This window comes from Rattus norvegicus, chromosome 19 (genome assembly GCF_036323735.1).
Source record: "Rattus norvegicus strain BN/NHsdMcwi chromosome 19, GRCr8, whole genome shotgun sequence".
In the NCBI taxonomy this organism is placed as follows: Eukaryota; Metazoa; Chordata; class Mammalia; order Rodentia; family Muridae; genus Rattus; species Rattus norvegicus.
In genome coordinates, this window is record NC_086037.1 from 64,988,101 (window position 1) to 65,013,932 (window position 25,832).

Genomic DNA, 25,832 nt, shown 5'->3' on the forward strand with positions numbered 1-25,832 from the left:
TAAGTCATCAGGGCTTAAGGCCAGTGGAAGAAACCCAGCCCATGCCCAGACAGCCCGGCCGGTCAGTTAGGGGCCGGTGAATGCCTGCATTGATTAGATGGGCATCGGGGCTGCCTGGACAGCCCAGGGGCTCTGCCGAGGTTCAGTCCAGAACTGGTGCTACCATGCTTTGGGAGTCCCAGCCTTGGGAACCTTGGGCCTTGCTGCAAGGCATTCTTTTTCTCAGGGAGTGGGGGTTTGCATCACTTGGTCACTTTGGAGTTTGGTCAGCTTCTCCCAGGTATGAAACTGGAGCTCCCGGTAGCAAAGATGAAATTCCAGCCAGCCATAGGTGGGTTCCTTCATCTCTGCTTTCCCTGTCCCTTCTCCTCTCAGGCCAGGGCTAGCCTGGGATAAGTCAGTCCCCACCCACTTCCCAGTGCCCACCTAGAAAGACAGGGGTGCCTCACCTCTTATTGGCCTTTCATTTGGACACCTGCCTTGCTGGCAGGTGACATTGAGGCCCAGGCTGGTGCTCTTTGAAGACAGCCCTTGGGGATGATGAGCCTCTGTGGAATCAGACAGGCCCATGGGTGCTTCATTTTTCCTTCTTGAAATTGTCTTCGCCCAAACTCATCCACTGACAACAGTCTGACTCTCCCACTGGAGGCAGCATTTTCCTATGAAGCAGACTGCCAGCCTGGGGGGCACTCACCCCCCTCCCTCATCGGCCCGTGGGAGTGTTAATAAGCAAGGTTAAGGTGGGTGGGCTGAGCTTCAAAGGGGTGGTGTCCGGCAGGTTTACCTACTGGACATCAGGGAGTTTCTGGGCTTTCTCCTCTGAGGTGTGTGGAAGGACACTTCCTGACTCCCTTACAAACTCTTGTGGAGAACTGTGGTCCTCAGCGGGGCTGCCTGGGGGCTCACCATGGGTAAGGCGGCTCGGGAAGGCCAGCCCCACTCTCAGACTCTGCTTTGCTGGGTGTCATCCTGGTGTCCCGGCAGTCCACTTGCGGATGGGGCCACTTCCGTTGTCCTGAACAGGAGTGGGGAGATTAGTGAGCTGAGGCCCATGAACCGAAGTGCTTTAAAATGGGGGTCAGAGGTGGGTCATGGTAATGGAGAGGGGAGAGCACAGGATGCCCTTGAGCAGAAAACGATTGAGGGATTTCGGCCAACCAATCTGCAATCTTTGAAGCCACATTGGATAGTTCAGTGTACCAGATCTAATACCTTTTGAGACTGAATCCTGCTATGTAGTCCAGGTCGTACTTGAACTCACAATTCTCCTGCCTCGGCCTCTGGAGTATGAAAATTACAGGTCTGTGAGACATGCCCTGCCTTATAAGTTGAGAGAGAGAGACAGAGACAGAGACAGAGACAGAGACAGAGACAGAGACAAAGAGAGAGAGAATGAATATGTGTGTGTGTGTGTGTGTGTGTGTATTGGTTAGGGATTTTTTTTGTGGTGTTTTTCGTTCTGTCATCTTGACACAATCTAGTGTCTCCTGAGAAAAAGGAGCCTCGGCTGAGAAAAAACGTCTCTATTAGCCTGGCCATCTCCGGGGGCATTTTTTGACTAGGGGATGGCCCAGCCAATGTGGGTAGTAGTAGCAGCCCTGGACAGGAGGTCTTGGGTTGTACACGCAGGATGAGAAGTATGGAGAGCAAGGCAGTCAGCGCCGCTCCTTCATGGCCTCTGCTTCAGTTCCTGCCTCTTGGCTTCTGCTTTGGCTTCCTCACTGAACTGTATCCTGTGAGCTGAGTAAACCCTTCCCTCCCACCCTTGGTCCTGGTGGTTATCACATCAGATAAAAAAAGCCACCTAGGGTGTAGGGTCCCTTATGTAGCCTAGACAGTCAAGTTACTCACGATGTAGCCAGGCTGGCCTTGAACTTGAAGCAATCCTCCTGCTTCAGCTTCCCTTCACACCGAGATTAGAGGCATGAGTCACTGTGCCCAGCCAGGTCCAGTGTTAAGACAGCAAATTTCTGTGGCTGAGCCATGACTTAGGCCAGGTGAGTGGTCCCTGTCACTAGGGGTAGAAATAAGATGTGAGTCTTTGTGACATTGCCCCAACAAATCTAGGAAGCAGGGGACCTCAGAGAGAGCTTCAATTCTGGGGCTTTGGATAGGGATGGGGTGGGGGGAGATGGTTGTGTGGAAGAAGTGGGAAGAGTGAACATTCAGGTGTGGCTGCTGCACCCCACCCCACACAGGGCCGCTTCTCCAAGGTTCAGAGTAAACATGGACCCGAGCTGACTATTCTCAGGGCTGGTAGAATTCCACCGGGGTAGCCTGTCCCCAGCATAACCTCCTCTCTGCAGATGAAGCGACTCTTTGTGAAACCAAACCACACACACATTCGGTCTGTAAGGTGCTCTTTCCAAAGAGGATTTTAGGGATGGATCTAGTGGCTAAGGATCTCCCTTGATGGTAGGAGGCAGAGGCGAGTGGATCTCTGAGTTTGAGGCTAGCCTGGTCTACAGAGTAAGATCCTGTCTTAAAAACAAAACCAAACTGAAGGGAATTCTCATGAATCCAGCATGTTCTCTTTCTCCCTTACCACCGCCAGAAGAGCACTACCATCAGAAACCAGAGGTGGATGAGATGAACGAGGTGGAATCGCCCCCTGCTCCCGAGGAAACCCATGTCTGGGTTCAACCCAGGGTGGTCAAACCCTCAAAGACCAAGAAGACCCCAGTCGTCAACTTCATGAGTGAGTTGGTGTCTCAGTCTCTGGGGTGCCTGCCCCCAAGCCATCTTTCACAGGACTGGTGAAGAAGGGAAGCCGGGTACCCAGCAATGGGGAGAGAACGGGGCAGAGCTGGCTGGGTGCAACCCCAAGTCTTATTTGAAAACGATGCTTTTAAGTCACAGAAGTAAGCCTTAGGGGGGATGCTGGGCTGGCTCTTTTCTCCAGGCAGGGCATTTGTTTGTTTGTTTGTTTGTTTGATTGATTGATTAAGTGCAGAGTCTCAGGGCACCCAGACTCTTGAACTTGGTATGACCTTGAACTCTTCCTCCTTCTGCTTCCACATTCGCAGAACCTAGTTTAACGTGGTACTTACGACAGAACCCAGAGCTTCCTGCATGCTAGCCAGGCAAGCTACCCACTGAGCTACACTCCCCCGCCCCCAAGGCAGATATTTTAATGTTAGATTTCCCTGAGACTTTCAAAGGGACTCTGGGAGAAAGCTGGGGTTCTCTGGGATATACTAGCCACTCAGAAATCAGACCACAACACATCCAGGCTGGCTCTAGGATGGTCCACGTATCCTTTCCCAGGTTCTGTCTCTCTCGGATCCGCCCCTTCCTCCGCTCTGTAAGGCTTCATTTGCTCATCCATACAAGAAGGGTGACCATAGGGCTGTGACAGACTGACTGCAAAGATGGCTCATACAATGTGAGCGAACCACAGACAGAGGATGGCTCCCTGCTCTTTGAGACCAGTCCTTTGGTGGACATTGGGTATTTCCAGAGACTTCTGGAATTCTCGAAATGTAGACAGTTCCAAACTTACCTCCTATCCTCTCTACCCCTGGACATCTCACTTCCTAGGGCTTACTGCTTCCCTGCCCAGTGAAAGCTCGGCTGCCGTCTGGTTGGTATGTGGGCACTGGGTCGACAGCCACCTTGGCTGAGGGACTGGCTGGTGAGGTGCTTCTCACAGCAGGACCGCTGGTCGTGCTGAATGCCTGGGGTTCCCTGTCCCTCAACATGAGAGGGTACAACAGTGGTCTTTCCAGAGAGAGCTGTGTCCACTCTTCACAGACACCCCATGGTTCTTCCCCCAAACCCCCACATGAGGCTCTTTTGGCCTCCAAACATGTTGCCCAACCTACAGTGACTGCATAGCTGGTAGGAAGTATGCTGGTGCCCTCTTTGTCTCAACAGGGCCATTTTTTAAATAAAGATTTATTTATTTATTCCATGTATGTGAGTACACTGTCACTGTCAGACCAGAAGAGGGCATCGGATCCCATTACAGATGGTTGTGAGCCACCATGTGGTTGCTGGGAATTGAACTCAGGACCTCTGCAAGAGCAGTCTGTGCTCCTAACCACTAGATCACCTATACAACCCCCTCGGTGGTTTTTTTCTGAAGCGACACTGCTCCCAAGTCCCCAAGAAGTTCTTATAAAATAGAAGGCTGTGGGAATGGTTGGCCAAACCCATGTTGGTTGTAAGAGACACAATGAGGGTAAGGATAGCCAGGAGCCCTGTGTCCAGGCTGGAATGAAAGCTCTTGCAAACCCCTCTGCCTATACACTTAGCCTCTTACACCTAACCCTTGTAAATCCCAACCCTGTGTGTGTTAGCCTACCACAAGCCACGCCCCTTGCACAACCCACCCCTTTGTAAGCCTTACCTTCCCTGACCCAGGTGGGGCTGTGGGTACTGAATGTGTGTCAGGTGACATTCATGGTCATGTGATTTTTTTTTTTTAATTTAATGCTCACAAGAACCTTTTGAGATGGGCACTGCCCTCTGTCTGCCTCGCTTGAGGGTGGTAGTTAGATCAGAAAGCAACCCGTGCAATGCCTCTGTCTAAAGAGGCGAGTCTGGAGCTGGGCACGGTGATGGGAGTCTGACATCCCAGCATTCTGGAAGCTGAGGCAGGAGGATTTCAAGTGAATCCAGCCTGGCTAATAGTGAAAGCCAGTCTTAAAAATTACTAGAAGGTGCATGGTAGCTTGTGACTTTTATCCCAGCACTGGGGGAGGCGGAGGCAGGTGGATCTCTGATTTCCAGCACAGCCTGGTCTACAGAGTGAGTTAGAGGACAGGCGGAGCTACAAGGAGAAACTTTGTATCAAAAAGCAAACAAGCAAACAAAAAGGAAAAAGGAAGTGGAAATAAAGCAAGGGTCTGTTGTTCCAGCCGATGCTGTTCCAGGAGCTGCTGCTCTTGCTCTGGTGGTATGGATTCCGGAACGTTCCAGAATGTTCCTGGGGATGGGGGGAGGGGTCTTCTAACCCTCCTGGCCTCATAGTCCCATTCCCGTGTCTCTCCTAGCCCAAGTGGTCCACTGTGACACAAAGATGAAGGACTCATGCAAGGGATCCACATGTAACAGGTGAGGCCCGTGGGGCAGGGCTGGGCTAGCTGCCCTTGGGACTCTCCTGAGGCACATGCCAGTCACACGATCTGCTAGAGCCTTGCTTCCTACTCTGAGCCTCCTGGAAACATGGGGGCACACCAGACTGAGCTAGAAGCTTCCATGTGTACCATGTACTGATTAAATTGACTCCTCTGTCCCCCTAACTGTTACATCCTGCTATCCCTCAACTGTGACATCCACTGTCACCCCTGACCACTGCCTAAGACTGAGCACTTGAACGAATGATCTGCCTCTGTCACAAGTCACCTGAGTTTCTCAACTCTCACTCCTGGAGTACATGAGACATTGAGGTGGGACGCCCCCTATATTATGGGATGTTGAGCAACCTCCCAGACCTTGATCTCTACCAAATGCCAGTGGGGACAACCAAAACTGTCCCCAGGTGCTGGCCAGGGTACCCTAAAATAACTCTGCCGGGTACATGTCACTGCCAAGTGCTTTATCTCTGGTCCAGAGAGTGCTGCAGCCTGCATGGCCTCTGTGGAAGTCTGTCATGGGAGTGACACACCCGAAATCTCTTCTTAGAACCAGCGCATCTCAACCTGATGGGTGCTGACAGACCAGGCCTCACTTCAGTCTGTGGCGGGACCCATTGGGTGTGAAGCCTGCTCTGGTGGCTGGTTTTAAGCTCCCTGAGGCTTAAGCCCACAGCTTGAGGTCTCTGAGGATTTAACGGGGTTCCCTATCTAGGCAGAAGAGCATGGGCCCTGATCCCTGAGGGGTGGTACCCTCATCTGGGGCAGTGTTTAGAAGGTGCCACTCGAGGCCTCTGCCCAGGGAGACTGGCGCAGTCTGAGCCTGTCAAGAATTGAGCGAGTTATTTGAAACATCCAATGGAAGGAGAAGGTGGCTCTCCACATCACCCAGTGGCCCTGCATCCCAGCTTGTGGGAGAGCCCTTCACTCACACAGAAGTGACAGGAAACAGTAGCCAGGAAGTGGCTGTCCCAGGAGCACACCCACCAGGTGCCCTGCACAGCTATGGGAACCTCTGCAGAACTGTCCTGTGAGCGGAAACCACTGAGTGTCGGTGACATAAGCCAGATGTGGTGGAATGACCACACCTAAACCCAGGGCGACATTCGCTGTCTGCACTAGGTGAACTGGGTTTCGAGCAGGTGCTCCCGGATCACATCTTTGGAGAGCTCTAGGGCTGTCAAAAAGAGCTCTCGGCTCCCAAGATGTCACACACTTTCAGATGCCTCTTTCCAGGCAGCCAGAGGCCAAGGGTCTGTTTATAGAGGTTTCAGAGTCCTCCAGTCAGCCAGGGCGACTCAAACCCAACCACAACCAATGGTAGCCCAGACTCACTATAGAAGTAACAGCCAGTGGGTTTCCTCACGACCCTCAACATTGAAAGGGATTTCTTTTTTTTTTCTTTTCTTTTCTTTTTTTTTTTTTTTTTTTTTTGGTTCTTTTTTTTGGAGCTGGGGACCGAACCCAGGGCCTTGCGCTTCCTAGGTAAGCGCTCTACCACTGAGCTAAATCCCCAGCCCCTGAAAGGGATTTCTATTCAGTATTTAATTTAGAAAACAACAATCCATAAAGAAAAAAAAAACATCAAGCACCCCGGAGCCTCATCGGCTTGACATGTGATCCCCCTTCTTTATCTGTGGGACTGAGGCTAGGCCTGTTCCTGGGCTCATGATGATTCTCCAGACACCATCAGTGCTCCTCAGGCCCTTTCTTTACAGTAGCTACAAAACAAGCTGACGTAAGGTGACACAACACTACACTTGGCTGTTCCTTTGTCACCTGCTGCCCTTTGCCTAGTCCTTCCAAGTCTCAGTACACTTGAGGTGCAGTTGGGGGGTAACTTGCTGACTTTTTCCTAGGCCCGTACATATTTAGAAGGGAAGTTGGAGGGTCTGTGGCACGGACTTGAAGACTTTCTTATTGGCTAGTTTTCCATCCGTGGTGAACAGGGGGATGATCGTTACTATGTTGACCTCAAAAAATAACAACAGTAACAAACGCTGGTCCAGGGAGATGGCTCAGTGCAGGTGAAGGCTTGTTGTGCAAGTCTGAGAAGTAGAGTTTGGGTCCCTAGCATCCTAGTAAAAGCTGGTGAGGGTCTGTATCCCAGCACTGGAGGGGGGAAGCAGAAACAGGTGGGTCCCAAGGATTTACTGGTCAGTCTGCCTACCTAATCAGTGAACCCCAGGTTCAAAGAGAGACTTGTCTGAAAAAGGTAGGATATAAGGTGATCAAGGAAGATCTAACATCTAACACTACACACACACACACACACACACACACACACACACTACCACACTACACACATACATTACACACACTACGCACACACTACACACTACACACACACACTACACACACAGTACCACACTACACACACACACTACATACACACTACACACACACTATACACACATACTACACACACACTACAAACATACACTACAAACACACACTACAAACACACACTACACACTACACACACATACTACAAACACACACTACAAACACACACTACACACAACACACTACACACACACACACACACACACACACACACACACACACACTGGATAGTGTATACCTGGCATTCTAACACCGAGGAGACAGAAGCAGGAAGATTGTCACAAATTTGAAACCAGTTTCAACTACATAATTAGTTCCAGGTCACACTGGGCCACACAGTAAGGCTCAGTCTCTAAACAAACAAATGGGCTAGAGAGACGAATGGCTGCTGCTCTGTGTGAAGACCAGGGCTTAAATCCAGCACTCACATGAGTGGTTCCCAAACGCCTGTCTCTGCTTCTCCAAGGGATCTAATTAGCTCTTCTGCAGGCACCTCTACCCCTATGTGCACACAGAGAACACAGCGAGTGGAGTGTCACAGCAGTGAGGTCCATCGTCACTAGTGAGGAAGCACGGTGACGTCACTGGGCGACCTCACCAGCAAGCTTTTCTGTATTCATCCTCAGGTACCAGTGCCCAGCAGGCTGTCTGAACAACAAGGCGAAGGTCTTTGGCTCTCTGTTTTATGAAAGTGTAAGTGTGGCCGGTGTTTCTTTCCATCTCAAACAGAAAAGCCCACCAGGTAGCCTAAAGCCAGTGGGACTCAGAGAGAATGCCTGAACGGACCGATCTGAATGGACTCATGGCTCCAAAGCCACTGAAACCACTTCTGGGCACCGGGACTGAGAGTCTCTGCAGTCCTGGGGTCAGCGTGTGCAGCTGAAAGGACTTAAGCAGCTCGGACAAGCTCTTAAGCCATCCAGGAAAAGGATGTAGCTAAGGGCAGTGGGGAATAGTCTGTGGGGTGTGTTTCGGTCCAAGTTTTTGAGTTTTGGTTGGCCAGGGACAAGGGCCTCAGAGGGCTCTGGAAGAGGAACTCTACATTTGTGGTTTCTTTTCCATTCTGTAGTCTTCCAGTATATGTCGAGCTGCTATCCACTATGGTGTCATCGATGATCGAGGTGGCCTGGTGGATGTCACCAGGAATGGGATGGTACCCTTCTTTGTCAAATCTCAGAAAAATGGCTTGGAGTCCCTGAGGTACCTGTCCTGTGTGTATATAGTGTGTGTGTATAGTGTGGTAGTGTGTGTGCATGTGTGTTTTGGGAGGGTGATCTTCACTGTTTTCTTATTGTAGAAGTATGTTTGAGGGCTGGGAAGTTGGCTTGGTTGGTGAAGTGCTTGCCGTGCAAACACAGGGACCTGTGTCAAAAAGCCACGCTGGGACGTGTATTTGTAGTCCTGTCACTGGGGAGGCAGAGACAGGAGGATGCCCAGGACTCAGTGGCAGCCTAGCCTATTTGCTGAGTGCCAGGCAAGTAGGAGACCCTGTTCTCAACATCCTCCCCACAGCAATGTGGATGGTACCTGAGGCCGATCTCTGACCTTCACACATAGATGCAGGCTCATACCTGTACCCACAGCCGTGCCTTTCCCACCCCTGCGTACTACTGAGACTCCGGGAAGCATCTAAGAAATCAGGAAAACCAAAGACAGCTGGTGTCCCACAGTTGACACTCTCCCGTGAGCCACAGCTGATCCAGTCCAGGGTCGCCTAGGGTCGGTCCAGCCACCAGCCCTACTTCACCTTAGGCATTTAAAAACCTTTATTCTGGCTGAAGCAGGATCGCCATGAATTTGAGGCTTCCTGCACTTCAGTGAGTTTTAGCCCTACTAGAACGTCTACCAGGAGCCCCCTCACCCCATGTATTATTCTAAGAAGGGGTCTGAAGGCTTCCCTGAGCTGCTGATAACGAAAAGTCATGCTGCCCCACTCTAGCATATTCTAAGCTTCTTGGGTTCCCGTGTCTCAAGCAGGGCAGTGTAAGGCGTGTAGGCTGTCCGGAGCGTAGTGTGTACTGATCCATGTTTTCTTTTCTAGTAAATACAAGCCGTCTAGCTCCTTCACTGTGTCCAAAGTGAAAGGTAAGCAGGCCGGGCCCCGAGGGAGCCGAAAGATGTGTGGACCTGGGATTGCGAGGAGATAAATTCCCCTTCCTTGGTCCCTTGCTTTACAGTAACCATTTCAGCCTGAGGCACTGTTCCCAGAACGGCTCTGTCAGGGGCTCCTAAAGGCCACTTCTCGCCTTTAGTTTCTGCCATTGGTTTCTCAGCATACCGGGATTTGAATGTGTCTGTAAACGGCTGAGTCAGAGACACAGGATCATGGCGGCCACCTGAATACCACAGACATGGTCAGCGTCAGATCTTCTGTTTAAAGGCCTTGATGGGCGTAGTCACTGTCCTGCCAGGGAGACCCGAAACAGAAGCAGGAACCACTAGGGTCCCTCAGCTTCTCCGTGTGTAGACAAAAAATTGCACCCGGGATGGTCAAAGATGGCCGAGCAAGAGGCAGGTTTCAAAGGCAAGCATCAGCGTTCAAAGGGCAAGTGTGAGAGTCATGGAGAGACCAAGTGTGCAGACACCCTGGGCCGTGAAGCTGTCTGCACTCTGCTGGCTGTGAGTGTAGGCACACAGCCTGAACAGTCTGTCCACAGCCCTGTGAACTATGACCTGACATTTTCTCTTTCTCTCCTGTCCTCAGAGACGGCTGTGGACTGCCACACCACAGTTGCACAGCTATGCCCCTTCGAGAAGCCAGCCACCCACTGCCCGAGGTAAGGATTGAGACTTTTCTCCTGTGGTGTTGTCTTCTTGTGGGCCAGCCTGGGGTCTGGCTCTGTCTATGCCAGGCATGAGCAGAAGGCTCTGTGCTGAGCTGGACCCCAGCTAATCTGGAGACATCTAACTCCCACCTAAGTCTCCCTACCCGGATGAGCATATCATTACCCAGAATCCTCCACAGACACCAGAGCCTCAGTGGAGAGCTCGCGTGGCAGCTTCCCTACCCCAGCTTTGGGGAACGTAACAGGAAGCAAGCTTATCCTGTTGAGTTTGTCTTGTCAGAAAAGGGTTTCCTTGTCCTAGGGACCCGTTTCTAAAGTTCCCAAAGAGCCCCTGGGAAGGGGACACAGAAATGTCCCCCCTTCCTGGACTCAGGAGGAACTGGACACATCTACTTATTCCCCTGTCAGAGAAAGCAACCTCCAGCCAGAGCAAAACTCAGCCACACTGTAGCTGTGGTGTGGTGCTTGCTCCCGGCACCCTGAGCCAGGCAGCCTTGGGGTAAGAGCAGCCACCTCTGGTGCTGGGCGAGCTGCTGTCTCAGGAGCCCTGGGGCCAGGAGACTGGATTCTGGAAAGGGCCATAGGTGAAGCCTGGGCCTCTGACCCTCACTCTCACCCCTCCCCACATCCCTGTCTGCACAGAGGGGAGCCTATAAACCAGTGAGGGAGATAGACAGGCTGCAGCATTCAGGGAGACGCCACCACAGCAATTTAGTGGATTTCCTGAGTGTGACAGAGAAAGAGAAGGAAAGTGTCAAGAATCAGAAATGAGGAAAACCTCGTCAGGGTCCACATGTTCATGCAACCTTCTGACTGACACCCTCTGGGAGCAGGCTTGAGAGTTCTCAGACTCTTGAATTGCTTTTCAAACCCAATACCACACACAGATACACACCACACACACACACACCACACATACACAGATACACAACACACACACAACACACACATATACACACACCTAATATAACACACACTTACATATCATATATATATATATGTATATATATATACACACCACACACACACACACCACACACAAACACACACCACACACACATTGGCATACGCACACACATATGTACCACATACACATACACACACATACACACCACACATAAACACACTATATTCATACACAACACACAAACATACACAACACACACATACACACAGCTGACATAACATACACTTACATACCACACACATAGATAGACACCATACATACACATATACCACAGACACACAACACACATACACACACAGATACACACCACATACATACACATATACACACATATACACACAACCAACATAACACACACATCACACATACACATATACACACACTTACACATCACACACACACACACACACACACACACACACACACACACACACACACACACACACACCTCTTTCCCTGCCTGCTCCTTCCATTCCTCCTCAAGAGCTGCCTCAGCCTGGCTGATTGGCTTCCTTCCTGCCAAGCATCCTGCCTGTATCAGGGCCAGGTGGCTTTCGGCCGCCATCTTGGCTTTGTGGTCCCTGGGCTCAGTCTGTGGTAAACTGTTCCAGACAGACACAAAGGGCCTTTTCTTAGTCAAAGCTCATGCTTTTCTGCCTGGCATGGGGCTTGCCAGCCACCTGAGGCCCTCCTATTTTTCAGTCTGAGGAGCCCTCTTCAACCCTGGAGCCATCAGTTGGACTGAGGCTGTGAGTTTTGTGGTAATCTAACCCTTTCTGCCTCAAGTTATCTGTGCCCTTCTTGGAACATTCTGAGTCACTGAGGTGAGGGCTCCCCGCCCTTCCTCTCCACATAGGGAAGTAGCCTTAAAAATTCTATTGATAACGATCTACATTTTGCACCCAGAGCACACCCTGTCAACACCCAGGTAGGGAAGATACAATCCCACAATCCCACAGTCCAACACGCCTGTCCTGGGGCCCTGTTCCTTTGCTTGTTCCTTTGGGAGTTTTTAGTTCTACATGCATGGTTATTAAAGACAAGGGTGTGTTTACCACAGCCACTGTGGGGGACAGTCGCCTCCTTTGCTTCTGTGCTGGCCTTGATCCTGGGCCCTGTGTGTTTGAGGACGTGCTCCACCCATGAGCTATGATTCCTAGGTCTCTGCCCTGTCTGCATACTAGCAGGATGGCTCAGTGGGTGAAGCCACTTCTTGCAATGCCTGAGTTTGATCCCCAGGACCCATGTGGTGAGAGAACCAACTCCTGCAGGTTGTCCTCTTGCCTCTACACATAAACCATTGCATGTATAGTTCACACACACACACACACACACGTACATACACACACATACACACACACACATACACACACATATGTGCACTATGATTGCTTCTTTCTCATTTCTAGAGTCCGGTGTCCTTCACGATGTGGAGAGGAGCCATCCTATTGGGCCCCTGTGTATGGAACCAACATCTACGCTGACGTGAGTAGGCTAACTTCCTCAGTGGCCACCTTAGGAACCCAGTCCTAAGGTGTGGAAACCACAACCTGAGATCTCATGCCACAGCCTGTGGCTATACTCAGCCGACCAGTTCCTGCCACGGCCCCGACATCCCATTCATAGACGGGCCTGATTCCCACCTTGTCTCTGTCTGTCTGTCTGTCTGTCTGTCTGTCTGTCTGTCTGTCTGTCTGTCTGAATGGAAGCTCTAGCATGTCTCCTCTTACCTAGATGGTTTTTCCTGGTTTGAAGGTCCTTGCATTTCACAGGTTTCATTGTCTCGGATATTTACTTGCCTGCCATCATAACTAGGATCTCTGTCGTTGTGATAAGCACTGAGGCCAAAAGCAACTGAGGAGGAAAGGCTTTACTCCAGCGTTATAGCTCTCAGAACATAGACCATCACTGAGGGAAGTCAGAGCAGGGACTCAAGGCAGGAACCTGGAGGCAGGAACCTGGAGGCAGGAACCTGGGGCAGGAACCTGGAGGCAGGAACCTGGAGGCAGGAACTGACTGCCCACTGCTTACTGGCTGCTCCCTTTGTTTGCTTTCTTATAGAACTCAGCACCACCTGCCCAGGAGCAGCATTGTGTGAACTAGATCCTCCCTAGGGTCAGCTGGGTCCTCCCACATTGATCGCTAAGTCTAGAAAGTGCCATACAGGCTTGCCTTACAGGGGAGGCTCTCAGTTGAGAGCCCATCTTCCCAGATAATTGGAGCTTGAGCCAAGTTGACTGAGAACTGGCCAGCTTGGTCACCCTTGCATTCCTCTGTATTCCTTTGATAGGTGCAGTTAATCCGCTACTGTTTCTTCTTGCCTTGTGTGAGCTCAGCTATAAGAATATAGTCTGCTACTGTTTCTTTTTGCCTGGTATGCCCTCAGCTATAAGCACATAGAAAACAAAACCATGTCCCCATCCTCCCTCCTAACTCAGATGTGAAGGCCCGGTTTTGATTTGTTGATTTTTCAGAGCTCAGCCTGTTCCCTCCAGTGTCCAGGGCTTAGGGACGCAGTGACCCAGAAGGGGCAAGCACCCCCCCCCCCACTTCGCAGCTGTCCGAGCCCTGCCCCACCCCCACCCCAGCCCACGCAATCCCTCTGAGTCCTTTTTGTCTTTGTGAGTAGAAATCCCAGAGCCAGCCAGACTTGTCCAGCTCATGGTATCTTCTAGCTCTAAACCCTGCCAGCTGGTGGTATCATGTCTCCAGCTAAAGCATCCCTCACAGTTTCCGGGTCCTCAGCAAACAGCTCTCTTCCCTGACCACCACCATCTTTGTTTCCATTTGCCTTCAATTGTCCCAGATTCCTACAGGCGTGAAGTCACTCAGTTCCTTAAGGCCAAAATGGCCTTCATGACTAAGGCTTTTTCCTTGTCTTTTTTTTTTTCTTTTTGAGGAAAAAAAAAAGAGCCTTCTGGAAAGCTGTTTAGCTGAAATTAAATTCTGACAGTTTTTATGAAGAAGGAAAATATCACGTACTCATTGTTATAGTTCACCTAATAGGTTCACCCGAGTTCCTTCCTCAGAACTTAAAAAAAAAAAAAGGAAAAGAAACAGAGAAAACAAAACAAGGCAAGCCCCAGATTGTGATTTTAAAATGTTTTCGGAATAAAAGAATGGACAAAAACTCAACCAGATATAAACCATTAAAAAAGTTGCCAGTTACATCACAAGACACAACTCAAGTTTGAAACAATTCTTCCAGCAAGGGCACAAGAGATACACAGAAAAATGCAGATTTTTTTTCATAAGAAGATAAACCAAATCTGTATGCACCAAATAACACAGCAACTCAACACATAAAGCAAAAAAAAAAAAAAAAAGGCTGCTACTCCTTCCTCCTGCACACGTGGGATATAGCAGTGTTGCACAGCTTTTCACTCAGTATCTGCTGTGTCCCAAGCTTTAGAAAAATACCTTGTTTAGGCGTCCTTATCATTTTGCAAAGGGGAAAAACAAGGCTCAGAACAGTCTGATCCAAATATCACAGTGAGCACGTGGCGAGACAAGATGGATTTACTCCCTCCCTTTCCTCTTATTCTGCCTTCTTCATGGTTCTCTGTACCTGCTTGACAGGAGCAGGCCTGTAGGTGAATGAAGGCTTTAAAGAGTGTATTTTCTTGAGCTTTGAGCCTTGGAAGGGGTGGGGTTTCTGTCTGGGCCTGGCATACAGTAATGGCCTGGTATTTGTAGCACAAAAGGATACTGAAGTTGTTGGTGTTAAGAACCCTTCAAAAAGAAGGCAGGAAGGAAGGAGAGAGGGAGGAGGAGGGAAGAAGAGAGAAAAGGAGAGAGGGGGAGGGAAGGGGAGAGGGGAGGGGAGAGGGGAGGAGGAGGGGAAGGGAAACAAAGAGAGAGACAGAGACAGAGAGAGACAGAGACAGAGAGAGAGGCCATGGACAGGAGGACAAAGCAAACGTGTGTCTCCATCCCTAGGCTCTGCTGGCCTGTGTTTCTAGGTCACTTTGTATTCTGGGAAATGAGGTTGCCTCTTGGAAAATGTCTGTTTAGCTAAGAGATTTATTTTGGGAGTGTAGTCTCCAGACCTTTGAAGGGCCTCCGAATGCCACGGATACAGCCATTTGCAGAGTGCCTGTCCTGGCTGCAGCTCTCTTTGCGGTGAGCTGCAGGCAGGATTGTCCGGGCGTGGCTCAGACACCAGAGCTGAGGTCAAGAGGCCCGAGCTGGCCCCAGGCAGGGGAATTACCCATGTGGATTTCTTTCCCCACTGAGCCTCAGTTTCCTTGCTTATCCTCCGGGTCTCATCGGCTGCTCCAACAAACTCCCCTTGTGTGGGTATTGGGAGCCCAGAGAGGAGCAATGTTTAGCTGAGCCTCCCAGCCCCTCTGCAGCTGTCCCGACCCAGTGGACACAAGTAGAGCTGCAGAACCTGGATTCGAACCCGTTCCTGGGAGCATGGCCGTTGGTGGCTGTAGGCTGCTGCTGAAGGGCCTTGGAACTCAAGGACAGTCCTTGAGAGTTTGGGGTCCTGGAGATGGTGACAGTGGGCTTGGCAGTTCGTAGCCTTTGTCTATAACAGTTGCTGTGCAACAAGTCATGTGCAGACCTGAACCTTGCTTGGAGAAACACCACAGCCATCATTCTTCCCTGTCCCAGGCTGTGGTGCCATAGTTTTGCTGTCCCCGAGTGACTCTGGGTAGGTTGTTTAGCTCCTGACCCTCAACCTCCCAACTGCTTTGAGGGATTGATAATGACCAATGACCCCAGTGACCTTGTGGGCTCATGATGTCAGAGTGAGTGACAGGCCAGGGACACCTCCAGCACCACCTTTGCTGGTGGCACGGCCCACTGAGCAGTGGGTACAGGCTGCCCTGGGTCCCACAGCTACCAAATGCCAGGACTGGCCAGTGTGCCTCTGGGATCACAGGGGTTGTTACGAAATGGCCCTGAGTTAATGTTGAACCAGCAGGAGCAGAGAGTGAACACCCTTTACATGTGATAGGAGAGGCAGGGGAAGGATGCCTGTCTGTTTCTGCCAATTGTCAGAGATGTGAGCATCACCAGGCATGAGATGGGAGAGCGGCCTGCCACGCATCCAGGAAATGTGGGTGTCATGGTATCTGGAATTCATCAAGGGAGGGGATAAAGGGCACAATCACAGCCTCTTGGCCTCTGGAGAAGAGTCACCTCTCATGGGATGAGCGTGCAACCCCAGGGGACTTGGAGAATACGAGGGAACTTTCCCTGGCACTTGCCCCAGCGGAAACTGATGCCTTGCTTCTGGATATGGCAGTCCCTAGACAGGAACAACTTATCTGAGGGACGGACACAGTGACTGGCCAGTTGCCAGTCAGTGCAATAAGACGTTTGTGTCCATTCATGTAACACACCTCTGAGAAGTGGTTTCTGGAGATTCTGAAACTGAGTGATGGTTTGGTGTCCCCAGCGTCCCCAGAGTCCCCAGCATCCCCACTGGTCTTAGGGACAAATGCAGGTCTGTTGCTTCTTAACCTTTTGCAGCACAGAGCTCTTTGGGAGTTGGAACTTGTGCATGCTTCTCCATGAAGGCAGCTCTGCTGCCTTGCTCAGGATTGGAACCAGACCCCGCCAGTCACCAGCCTGATAGGCCTCTGCCTGGGACCACTTCCGGGATAAGGGTCCTGTTCGCACCATTTGTTGACGGAAGAAGACATGATATGTCAACTCGACATCAAAGACTTGTTCTTTGGTTTTTGAGCCATGAGTGTGGGAGCGCTAGATTGGCTGCTTGACTTTCCAGCCTGTAAAAAACGATTCTAATTGCCTGAGGGGCAGGGCAAATTTTCCTCAGACCATGCAATGCTGATTGGACCCTAGATGGAGAGAGCCGTCATAGACCAAAGGAAAAATTCCATCCAGGTACAGCCTGGTGGTGAACCAGTGAGTTTACTGGTGTTATGTATAGTACTGTGGGTGACTCCGAGGCCACCAAGAAGTCCCACCATTTGTTTGTTCGTGTTTAGTCAGCTATACCAGTGAAGAGTCCCCCCCAGGGTGGCTCAGGATTGTACAGGAAGAGACTCCACCCACTCAATTAACTCTTTATCCTCTGGATAACCTCAAGAAGCAGGGGGTCTCTAAGGATGCTGGGAGCCCCATCCCTGATGCTGGAATGTCCACAGGCTGGATTACGTGAGTGTCTCATGCAATCAGAAGCTGCTCTGATTGAAGATGGCTATGGTAGTCAAGCCTGAGGAAATGGCCACATGCCTTTGAGTGTCATGGTTTTAGAGGATGGATGTCAACTGGCCTGAAGGAGGCTCTCCCAAGAGTGCAGCAAGATGTCAAGCCACAGAGCCAGTGCCCTGGATGCTACCAGTCTCCCCAGGTCGCCCGCATGCCTTGGCTCCTAGCCTATTCGATATCAGCAATGGCCAGGGGAGTCTTATGTGTCCCAGCTTTGAGTCCCTCCCCATTACAGGACACTTCGATGTCAGTGGGCCACCAGGATAAATCCGGTAATCTGCTGCCCCAACATCCTTAACTTAATCCCATCTGCAAAACCCCTTCTGCCATTTCATAGGTCTAGGGATTAGGCTGTGGTCATCTCTGGGGACCATTGTTATGCTGACCCCGCCCTCACCCCTGGCTTCAGTTGGCGCCCACAAATCTCAAGTAGCTTTGGCAAAGTGACTGACCCTGTGTGCCCAGCTGGATGGCCTGAGAAATGGGAATAAGGGATGACTCCCGCAACGTTGGATCCAATGGGATAATAGGCCACAGCTGAGATCTGGTCGGCTCCAGGGTGTGCGCTTCCTAGGCAGGAGATGGGTCCTCCCTACGGCAATCAGCTCAGCTCCAGGGTGCACATCTGAGACCTTCGGGAAGGAGGCGAAGACATACACATGTGCTTCATCTTCAGGAAAAGACTGCAGCTGGTCCCACGGTGCAGCGCAGATGGAGATCACGAACTGGGGGTGCGGTTCTGAGGCAGGACACTTGGTTAGCATGTGTGAGGCTTCCGGTTCCATCTCCAGCACACAGGGGAAAAGGGTGGAATCCACAGTCTAAACCACAAGGCTGACGCTGCCCGAGGAAAGCACCATGGACATGGCCAGGGAGGTGGCTCTGGAGCTCTTGGCCTTAGATGGACATCAGCACGCTGGTCCTGGGCTGGGAACACTCTGGATGGTCCTGCTTCTAGGCAAAAAGTAACTGAGGTGTCCTGCCTAGCTTCTGTCCTGTGAGCCTTGGACGGGACTCTGAAACGGTTCGCCTGGCACCAGACTGGTATGCACTAGACAGCTGAGAGCATCCACCTGTGTCGCGGTGCCCCCAGTCACTGCATACCAACTATCTTAGCCTGCTGTCTTCTCCTAGGACGTGATGTGCCTACCTTGGAGCCTTTGCACAGTCTCCTCCCACTGCCTAGATAAAATACTCCACTTACAGATAACCACATGGGTGCAACTGGAGCATCTCTGTCCCTAGTCTGCCCTCGGCTGCTCTGAAGCAGCCCCTAACAGCCAGCTGCCATCTCATGACCTGGTTTTATTTCCCTCACAGATCTCGCCTGTGTGCTTGTGTGTGTGCGTTTGTTTGTTAGCCCCCCCAACTCCATGGAAGCAGGGTCTTCATTGGTCCCCGCTAAGTCCCCGAGGGTCAGACACGCAGTGTGGCCACTCTGAAAGGTATGTGTGGTGGAGAGTGGGATTTGGAAGAGTGACAGAGAGCATGTGCTCTGAGGCACGTTCAGGAGCTGAGGTTGTGTGAGCTGTTTCCTGGGGCCATCGTGATCAGCAGCACTGGGACCTGGGTCCTGGCTCTGACATACAACCTCCTGTCCTTGCAGACTTCCAGCATCTGTAAGGCGGCTGTGCATGCAGGCGTCATTGTCGACGAGGTTGGTGGCTATGCAGATGTGATGCCCGTGGACAAAAAGAAGAGCTACGTGGGCTCCCTCAGGAACGGGGTTCAGTCAGAGAGGTAGGGCCGGCCCTCGGGCCTGGCAGCTCCTTATTTTTCAAAGCTCGTTTGTTCATTTTACCACCATGTCCTGGTCTAACCTGCAGTCTTCACCATGTCCAGGTCTAACCTGCAATCCTCTCTCAGTTCATGTTTTTGCTTTCCAAGTTTTCCTTTTCTATTTCTGACGCTTGCTTTGTGGAAAGTGTAGAAATATTAGCTATTCCCGGATCCGAGCATCTGTCCTCTGTCCATCACCTGGGAAAACGTCTGTGTATTTTTTTTTGACATGTAGGCTCCTCCCTCTTATTCCTTATGTGTACGCATGTGTGTGCATGTTTGTATATGTCTATGCCTGTACATGCATATGTGTATGATATATGCACACATGTGCATGCATGTGTGTATACTCGCGCATATACGTGTGCATACATGTATCCGTGTGTGTGTTTGTGTGTGTGCGTGTGTGTGCATTTATTTCATAAGACATAGAGAACCAAGCTCTAATTCCCCAAAAGTTTTAAAAGCCGCACACATCCTGTGGAAATGATCTCTGACCATGTAGTCTTAAAAAATGTACAGGGAATGCAGAACCCTGGGGACTTTCTCCACCTGCCTGTGCTTTGGGCGCCAGTCGCCTCAGCCTGGTGGCTAGTCTCACTGAGTTGTTTTTAATCTCTGTAAAGTGAGCACAACAGGACTAAGGGACTGACACCCACTCCTCCCTGAAGCTGCAGCTGCGTTTGGTATTTCTGCCAGCTCCCCTGGCCTCATGGGATGGATGACAAGAGTTATTGAGACAGGACCTAGTGGTGACAGGCAGGAAGTAAGGGCCGTGCTGACAGCTCTGGGTTGCTCTTATGCAAGTACAGGGCTTCCTGCCCCTAGTGTACCTGCTGGCTGTAGTTTGGGGTAATACTGGGTGCATATGGCTCCGGGCACTTCACCACTATGAGGTCTGAATCACAGTGATGAACACCCTTCTTGTGGGACATTGGCACTTACCCCAGGTGTACTCTGATTCACCAGCTGACCTCTTAGTCCTTAGCATGACTTTCTAGACTGTTCCTCAGGACAGCCTCTGGTCGGAGCCCCTAGGCTATTTTTTATTCATGTGACCCTAGTCTGTGCAAGTGAATTGCAAAGACCCATTTCCCCTGTGGTTTCCTCCTGAGGGCACACACCTCAGAGAAGGCCCGGCTCCCTCAACCCTCTAGCCTTAGCTTCTAAGGTGTGAGGAATTGTCAGGAGACCTTCCTAATGCAGATAGAGTTGAGGGCCTGGCTCACACTGGTACACCTTGGCTGCCATGGCCTTTCTTTCTCATGATTCTGGAGGCTTTGGAGGCATGAGCTTGTGAGGCTTTGGACACTGCTTTCTTATGTTCTCTGATATCTGAGGTCTGTCTCTCTCCCAGGCTGTGGGATGGGCCTAGTGAATCCTGTAAGTCTCAGGAGCTTCCTAAACCTTGTAAGGCTCATTCCTCCCCTCAGGAGGGAAAGTTGCAATTGGGAATCAATAGCTACAGCAGAGCGGTCCCTACTAAGTGGATGATGGGGTCCAGCAACCTTGGCTGCTCTCTCCAGCTGTTCCAAACCCTGAAAATTGGGTCATTTTTACAGGACTAGGTGGCTTCACTTCTAGAGCCACATGAATTGGCTTTCAGAGGGGCATGAAGCCTTCACACACATGCCCTTCTCCTAACACAGCTAGCTCTTTAGTCCATACCCCCATGGCCTCCTCCACATTGGAGGCCCTCACATTCCCAGGCACTGGATCCATCAAGGAGCATGAAGCTGGACCTCTGTCCTGTGATGTGAGCCTAGCCACCTGGTAGGGACAGACAGAAGTGAGACCCAGGCCAGAGCAGGTCACTGCTGCCAAAGTATAGGAAGCTTGGGCCCTCCTTGGCCACAAGAACCCAGCAGAAATGTTTTGAGCATGGTCGACATGTTTGTATCTTCCTTGGGCATCCTTGATCTTGAAATGACCTGACTGGGACATCTTGGTAGCCTGTCCCAGTCAGGTCTGGTTTCAAAGCCAGAGGGCAGGTTGTTCCAGTAGCTGCTGAGACCCTAGAGGGGTTAGAGATGGTCCCAGTAGTCATTAAGATATAAGACTCTGTGGCCAGTGTTTTCCAAATAGCACTTTATTTCCAATTAAAATAATTTGTATTTATTTTTACACGGTGTGTATGTGTGTGTGGGGGGGGGTACTCATGTCCCACAGCAGCATGTAAAAGTCAGAGGGCAACTTGCAAGAGTCAGTTCTCTCCTCCACCATGTGATAGGGGTAGAAATCACACCGGCTGGCTTGGCTGCAAGCCCCTTTACCTACTGAGCCATCCCCCTGTACCCCCCCCCCCCGTTATTGTCATTTTGTTCATTTGAGATAGGGTCACATGTAAACTAGGATGGCCTCCAACTCACTGTGTAGCTGAGAATGACCATGGACGTCTAATCTCCCTGTCCCTACTTCCCAAGTTCTAGGATTATTAGGCCCACGGTACCACTCCTCGATTGGCACACGGCATTTTAAATCCTGAGTGGCATGGGGCACTGCCCACACTGGCTGATGTGTCGGCTTGGATTTCACAACGGTCTTCTTGGGGAAGGAGGTTTCCTGGAAGTTGTGAAAGGCAGATGTGAGAAGTGAGTCTCCAGGACAGTCTGTTCTCTCCCAGACTTGTGGCTAACCCTGGCTAAGCAACATCCTCACAGAGAGCAGGTGCCCAGATAGATGTCTGTCAGCCTCAGGCTCTTCTTAAACCAGGGCAACAGGGCATTCCCGGTCACCTGCCCAGAACAGAAAACCGTGGGCAGGAGGTGTGTCCAGACAGGCTTTTACCTGGCTGTGGAATCGTTCAGTATGAGCAACTCTCCTGGGCTGAGAAAGGCATGGGTAATAGAGAGAATCTCTGTCCTAAGGGTCAACAGACACACACCGTGAGCGCCACAGGCCCCAGCAGCTCTAGTAGCCGCTGTAAACAGTGGAGACATGTTTGCTCGAATTTGATTTTAAGCCCAGTGCTTCAGATGTCTCTCAGGCAGAACATTTCGGGCAAACCCGGATTTTCAAAGTACAAAACGAGGCTCAGAGAAAGATATACAAATGGGGTCTGATTGGGGTTGTTTTGTTTTTGTTTTCCTAAAGACGGGACTTCACTATTCATTTTAAAAAGCCCAAGCTGGCCCAGAGCTTGTGATCTTCCTGCCTCGGGCTCTCAAGTGTAGACTCTGACAGTCCCTATCAGTACTGGGGTGAGACTCGGTCAAGCGGGGCAGCACACACATATCTGCCCAGGGGAAGAGCTGCATGTGTGTGCAGAGACAGCAATGGTTTCCCTCATCCCTTTCCCTCCCTTCCTCCCCTCTTCCTACACTGGACTGAACCCAGAGTCTCACCATGCCAGTGCTCCCATTCCTGATCCACATCCCCAACCCCTCTTTTTGCATTTTATTCTTGGGGTAGTTTTTCTCTTAATTTCACAGACTGAACTTGAATACACTTTGTAGCTCAGTCAGGGCTTGAACCAAGGATCCTCCAGCCTCAGCCTCCTAAGTAGCTGGGAAGACAGGGTTGCACACTTAGCAATGAGAAGGCAACCACTCCTTTCCAAGGCCAGAATCATGGACCCCTTTGTGTCCCGGGATCCCATGACTCCCCGAGGTCAGCTGCCAACCCATGGAGGCACAGGTTGTGCTGCTCCAGAACCAGCTGTCCTCTCTCTCACTCCAGGCTGTTCTGGAAGGTTCCAAACGGCAAGAGCTCTTGCTATCAGATAGAAGTTCTGCTGGGCTGCCCCGCATGCCCCGTGGAGGTCTGATTCCAAGTGCCTCTGCAGAGACCCAGGCCGGCTATGCCCTGGCATTCAAGCAGGCCTCCCCCTACCCCTTCTCTTTCGTCTCTCAGAGGATTCCAGAGGCTTTTAAGAGGTAGTAAAAATAGATTGTGTGTTTGTGTGTGTGTGTCTGTGTGAGTGTGTATGTGTGTGTGTGTGTGTGTGTGTGTGTGTATGCCACAGAATGTGCATGTATACTACTATAGCATATGTGTGTACCAAAGTGTGTGTGTATGTCCATGCAGTGTGTATACAATAGAGTGTATGTCCATGGATGAGTGTCTGTGTCCATGGATGAGAGTGTGTGTGTGTGTGTGTGTGTGTGTGTGTGTGTGTGTGTGTGGTCTTAGGACAGAGGTAGGGAGTCAGTTCTCTCCTTCCACCTTGGTGAGGCAGGGTCTCACTTCTTTGCTGAGCAGAATGCTCCAGACTAGCTGGCCACAAGCTAACCTGCCTCTGACTTCCATCTAGCTGTAAGGATCTGGGGACTACAGACGAGGGAGTCCAGCACATTGGCCTCTTACTTGGGTTCAGGAATCAACCTTACAACCTCAGCTTATCATTCTGTGCAGCTCTCTCACCTGCTGAGCCCTCTCCTGGGCCTGGTAGTAAAATCATTTTGTTTATTTTTTATACAGGGTCTCACTAGAATAGCTTTGGCTGGCCCAGAACTTGCTGCACAGACTAAGCTGGTCTCATGATCAGAAATCTGCCCGCCTCTGCCTCCCAGGTGCTAGGTTTAAAAGGGTATGCCACCACAGCCAGTCAGAGTTTGTTTTTGAGAGGGACTGCACTGGCGTCAGGGCGGAGCACCCTGGGGATGTTTCGCCATACTGCCTGGATGGCTCATGGCATTCTCGCACCGGGCACACACTGCTGGCTTACCATGATAGGGTCATATCCAGCTGCTTCCTTCCCCATCCATTTTTCTGAACTAAACAGATGAGGAACGTCTTTGTGCAACTCTACACACTCCCAGCGGGTCCCCCTCGGTTAATTTCCTTTCAGTGAATGGCCAAAGCCACCTGTCTCCCACAGAGCCCTTCCCACCAATGGCTTCCTGCTGTGCTAGGAACAAAAGCCACCTTCCAGTGCCCAGACACACCTCTCCACCACGTAGTGTCCTTCCCTGGAACCACGCTTCCACCTCATGGTCTTTCCCTGTTTTGGAACATGTGGAGGCCATTTCTACCCCAGGGCCTTTGCACTTGCTGACTTCTGACCCTGAGCCTTGTCCACGCATGCCTGTGACTGATCCTCTCTGTCATTCAGATCTGAAGGCAAGTGATGCCCCTTGGCAGGCATCCTTCTCCCTCCTAATACTGCCCCCCCTAGACCTGGCCTGCCTGTTTCTTTCCCACATCATTTCTCTGTGTAACTTCCTTCACATGTCTGTCTGGTGCAAGCTCCTCGAGGGCCAGGATCCATCCGTTTTGTTACCACTTCCCCACAACACACTGAACATAGAGCCCGACTTGGACTAGGTCTGCAGGAAACAGTAGGTGAATGATAGACCAACTGTTGCTGATACCTTCTATTTTTCAATCAAAAATTTTAATATCCTTTATGAAAACTGATTGTCCCAAGGGCTCAGCGAATGGCTAGGCAGGGAAAGGCTGCACAGCAAACATGGGGACCTGAGTTCAAATACCCAGCACCCACATAAAGCTGGGCATGGGGGTGCATTATAAAGAAAATGGAGAGAGGCCTATATCCTGGAGGCTTGCTTGCTGCCCGGCCTAGCCAGGGCTAACTGAGAAACCCTGTCTCAAAAGTAAAGAGGAGAATCATTGAGAGAGATGCCTGATGTCAACTTGTGGTTCATGCTTACCCCTGACACCCCCCCCCCCCAAATTTCATACAAACAACCTCGAAGTGCTTCAGCTGTGCTTTCTGCTTTCTCCAGACCATAAAGAGCGTCTGAGGGCCAGGGTTGTGAGAGGCAGGGATAGGGAGAGATTACTTTACGATTTCTCACACCCTACACACCTTACACACACATACACACACACACACACACACACACACACACAGAGCCTGTGCCTGACCTTCACATTAAGCTTAGTGGCTTCAGGAAGGGGACGGAGGGACCGGCATTGACATGGACCCCTCTGCTGGGTTCCCTGCTGCAAGGTGTGCAGAATACCCTGAAGTGCTCCGTAGTACCAGGCAAGATTATTGGGTGCCCCAGCCAGGATCCTCCAGCCTGGTTGGCAGCCTCAGGCCTCCCTTGCCAGGGTTGCTTGTGCCAGCACCCAGCGTCCCGCCAGAACTCTTTCCAGTTCCATTCCCCCACGTGGCTTGCTCACGTGTGAGGCAGGCGGGGAACACATGACCCTGGGTGGTTCTCCTGGCTACTCAGTGGACACAGCCCTGGGAGCTCTTCAGCCTGAAACCCAAGAGGCAGAAGGCACTTTCTAGAAACCAGCCCAGCTGCTAGGGGAACCTGGCCCTGGGCAGCCCCCTTTCTCCCTCTGCTTGGCCTTGTCAGCCCCTGAGATTATCCCACCATGTCCTGGTCTCACACCTCTTTCCTGCACCATGTCGCTAAACATATCTATGGCATCCGGTTTTTCCAGGTTCAACCCTGGGGTAGCCAAGAGCATGAGGCTGCCACGAGAAAGGCAGAAAAACAAGCAGGAATTCCAAACAGCTGTTTCCACAGGACTGTAGCTCTTGGGGCCGCCCAGGGCCCAGCCAGCTGTCAGGCTCAGAGTTTGGTCCAATCTGGGTTCTCCTGTTCCCCGAGGAGACCCTGCAGGAAACAGTGTTGATAAATTGTGGCCAGGCCGTTCAGGCATCTTCATAAGACGCAGTGTGCATGCTGTAACTGTGGACACGCTTCCCCATCGAGACTAGGACCTTGCAGGTTAATGGGCCACCCTGCACGCCTCCTGCAGGAGGTA

The 25,832-nt window shown here is 51.2% G+C and overlaps 1 protein-coding gene across 2 annotated transcripts in view; it reads left to right on the forward strand.

The window, feature by feature from the left end:
• Positions 1-25,832, forward strand: part of Crispld2 (cysteine-rich secretory protein LCCL domain containing 2) — a 58,336-nt gene that overhangs the window by 26,337 nt on the left and 6,167 nt on the right. For both annotated transcript variants that reach the window (XM_006255708.5, NM_138518.2), the window contains 8 exons: positions 2,555-2,698; positions 4,998-5,058; positions 8,051-8,117; positions 8,494-8,624; positions 9,466-9,509; positions 10,129-10,201; positions 12,587-12,662; positions 18,973-19,106. In XM_006255708.5, the coding sequence (XP_006255770.1) occupies positions 2,555-2,698; positions 4,998-5,058; positions 8,051-8,117; positions 8,494-8,624; positions 9,466-9,509; positions 10,129-10,201; positions 12,587-12,662; positions 18,973-19,106 (730 nt within the window). The remainder of the gene's footprint in view (positions 1-2,554; positions 2,699-4,997; positions 5,059-8,050; positions 8,118-8,493; positions 8,625-9,465; positions 9,510-10,128; positions 10,202-12,586; positions 12,663-18,972; positions 19,107-25,832) is intronic.